Below are 3,108 nucleotides of genomic sequence, written 5' to 3' on the forward strand. Positions count from 1 at the left end.
GGAGAAAAAAAAAAAAAAAGACAGGAAGTTATATATCTTGTGGAAGGAGGGGTATTTTGAACTATGTAAGTGAGGCATAGCACAATCCCAATTTATTCAAGTACAAATAGCACCACTTAGTGGCAGAAGTGCAGTCTCCCACCCATGTGAATGGGAAGCTCCAAAACTACTTTTTTTTTTCTCTTCCTGAACAATAGATAGTGTTGATATTCCCTGGCTTTCTTTTGACCACAAGATTACAATTTTGTTTTTCTTAACAAGAAAAAGAAATGTGTTTCCAAAAAAGAAGACAAAAAAAGACACTAAAGCCAACGGATAGTAGAACCATAAGCCAATAAAACTGGTCTTTGAACCACGGACACAAATTTTGGTTTAATTTCTAAAAAAAAAAAACAGCTGAGTTCCTGTTGGAATGTCATTACATATGCTGGGTGATATAACTTCTGTGTGGATGATAAGAATGAATGCACGTACTTAATGAAAGTATTATTTAGATAAAAATAACTGCCTAGTATCCAACTCTTACTTCAAAGGAATGAGATTTTAGCACAGGTTCTGTTACACCCACATTACAGAATAGCATATAAGATGTGAAACAGAAAGTTTACAATAATGGCTGACTGACTGGTTTGAGCAAAAAAAGGTATTATTTTCTTATGTATGGAGCAGTTGCAACAAATTGTGTCCATCGATTTTGATTCCCCGATTTCTTTTTAAACTGCAGGCATTTTTTCTAATACAGTAATATTAGACAACCAACCACCATATTTAACAAAAAGAAAATATCTTTTATTCAGAACAGCATATCAACATATCTGTACAAAAAGAGTTGTTATTTAACTTACAAAGTCAGCATTAACTATGCATCTTCCCTGAAAAGGAAATATTTACCTTTTATCAAATATCAACATTAAATGTAAAAAAACCCCAAATGCCCCAGTGAACAAACACATAACAAGAGTCTTCATAGAGAAACACAGCAGTTTACACTTCAGGTCCTTCTCCTCCAGGAACCAGCTATAAAAAAAAAAGAAGACAATTGTGTATGAAGAGACAGTATGAAAAAAGTTCATATTTCATTTCAAGCCTTGTGCAAGAATTGTCAGAATGTTACACAGTTAGCCACAACACACTTAGCAAAGAGCAAGTTTGAAGTCATGCTATAACACAATTCCACATGTGTGCTCCTAAGTAACTGAATCAAAATTGCTATCAACTCTACTCCCAACAGGAGCAGTCACAGGATCAGATCAAATGAAGAATGATGTAGCTTTTGTTTTCAGCTAATGGAATGTTCCTGTTTTCAAACTCTTACTCCTTTTATTTTCCACGCTGTACTTGGCATTCCTACCATGGCTGACTTGTTCTTGAGCAAACCACACAGTAACTGGAAATAGTAAATATTTTCTTAGGAGTGAATGGTTTTTTAAATGGTTTCAGTCTTCTCATTTGATATATTTTAAATTAACCAGTTACTCCTGACTAAACATGCTATATTTTCCCCTTGCTTGAGAGCATGGGTGACCAAGATCCAGCAAATGGAGCTCCACAAGGGTCTCGGGGCACCATGGCAATTAATGCTACTGCCACTAGTCCTACCATCAAATTTCTGGACGTGTGGGGAGCCCCACAGGCAGGATTCAGGATGTGGAGCCTTGTCATCTGGCCTCTGGGGATCTCCATGGGGCTGGAAATTTGGAGATGGGAGGAACAACCGCTGCTACAGCTCTGGGAATCGCATTAATTAGCAATACCACCAAATTCCAGCCCCAGGGGCCAGATTACACAGCTTCTGACTGGTGGACTGGATCTGGACCCATGGGGCCAGATGAGTTGGGTACTACTGCTCTAGAAGGAATCCAGGTTGGTACTGCTGTCAGCAGATAAGCATATGATTCAATATGCCTCAAGAAAGAAGCCAACAAATGCAACTTCAACACAAAATAAAAAAGAGGTACCTAGAAAAGAAATTGCTAGAAGTTTTGCCATCTTTGTCATTTTGTGGATGCGAATATTCAGATTATTAAGAGCAGGTATGTAATAAGCATGCCTTTTAAAAAAAAGAGGGCAAATTTTCTATTCCTGTTTATTTGGGTTTTTTTATCTATCTAATAGATAGATAGATAGATATAGCAGCAACTCCAAGTAGAAGTTTGTTTCCATCTACCTTTGTAAGCCCTAGCATTCTTCTTTGTAACCAAATCTGTATAATACCACATTATTGAGGGTCCAAACTGAAACAAGCATCAGCAGCCTTATGATTTTAGTTTATTATGTCAGGATACAACTGACTTCACACTTCTGTTTTTTTCCTCTGGTTTTGAAATGGTACCATTACACTTGTTCAGCAATCACTTTTTAAGTCTGTAGCTACTTGAACTACAGTATGAACTGTATTTAAATCTGTCTAGAGCACCAGTTTTAAAAAGTTAACAAAAATGAAAAAAGAAATTCTATCTTACTCAAGGGAATTTTTCAACTGAATTGTCCACAAGCTAAGGCAAAAAAAAATTTCCAGGACTTACCATTGTTATGTTGTTTCCATTTAACAAAATCTGATCTAGTTTTGTAATTCTTCTTCCTTCAGGTGTAATTTCACTAAATGAACATTAGGAAGAAAAAGACTGAGTAAATAAGAGTTTAAGAGAACCAAGAATATGCAAAGGAATTGTAGTGAAGCTTATGGCTCTGTACTGAGCTCAGGTATTTAACAAATATTTTAATCAAGCAACACCATACATTTTGGTACAGGTCCGCTGTGTGTTCTAAGGACCGAACATCATGATGTTCTTTTTCTGTTCAATTCAGAAAAAGAAAGAATTCAACAGATCAAGTTTTATAAGCTAACTGCTCTTAACATTTTCAATGGCTCGCTGTATAAGCTTGCAAGGACACACAACAAAACATTCCTTATCCTAGATTCTGATCATTTTAATTCTGTCTTTATGTCAAAAAAACAAATACTAAGCTTACTGGGTTATCTAATGTGGAGATCAGGGGAAAGTCAGATGTTAAGTAGGAAAACATTTTTAAAAGTTCATGTGCCAAGGCATGTGACAGCTATTCCACAAGGTTCTAGCCTCAGTTAAAAAAAAAAAAAAAAAGAGC

At 36.0% G+C, this 3,108-nt stretch overlaps 1 protein-coding gene across 1 annotated transcript in view; it reads right to left on the reverse strand.

Annotated features, from left to right (window-relative positions):
* Window positions 1-767: 767 nt before the first annotated feature.
* LSM5 (LSM5 homolog, U6 small nuclear RNA and mRNA degradation associated) overlaps window positions 768-3,108 on the reverse strand; it is a 15,464-nt gene continuing 13,123 nt past the window's right edge. The window contains exons 4-5 of the mRNA XM_019509009.1: window positions 2,526-2,598; window positions 768-1,017 (exon numbers count right to left, since the gene is read on the reverse strand). Of these exons, the coding sequence (XP_019364554.1) occupies window positions 985-1,017; window positions 2,526-2,598 (106 nt within the window). The 3' untranslated portion in view covers window positions 768-984. The remainder of the gene's footprint in view (window positions 1,018-2,525; window positions 2,599-3,108) is intronic.

This window comes from Gavialis gangeticus, unplaced genomic scaffold, assembly GCF_001723915.1.
Source record: "Gavialis gangeticus isolate Ggan-Ray unplaced genomic scaffold, GavGan_comp1, whole genome shotgun sequence".
NCBI lineage: Eukaryota > Metazoa > Chordata > Crocodylia > Gavialidae > Gavialis > Gavialis gangeticus.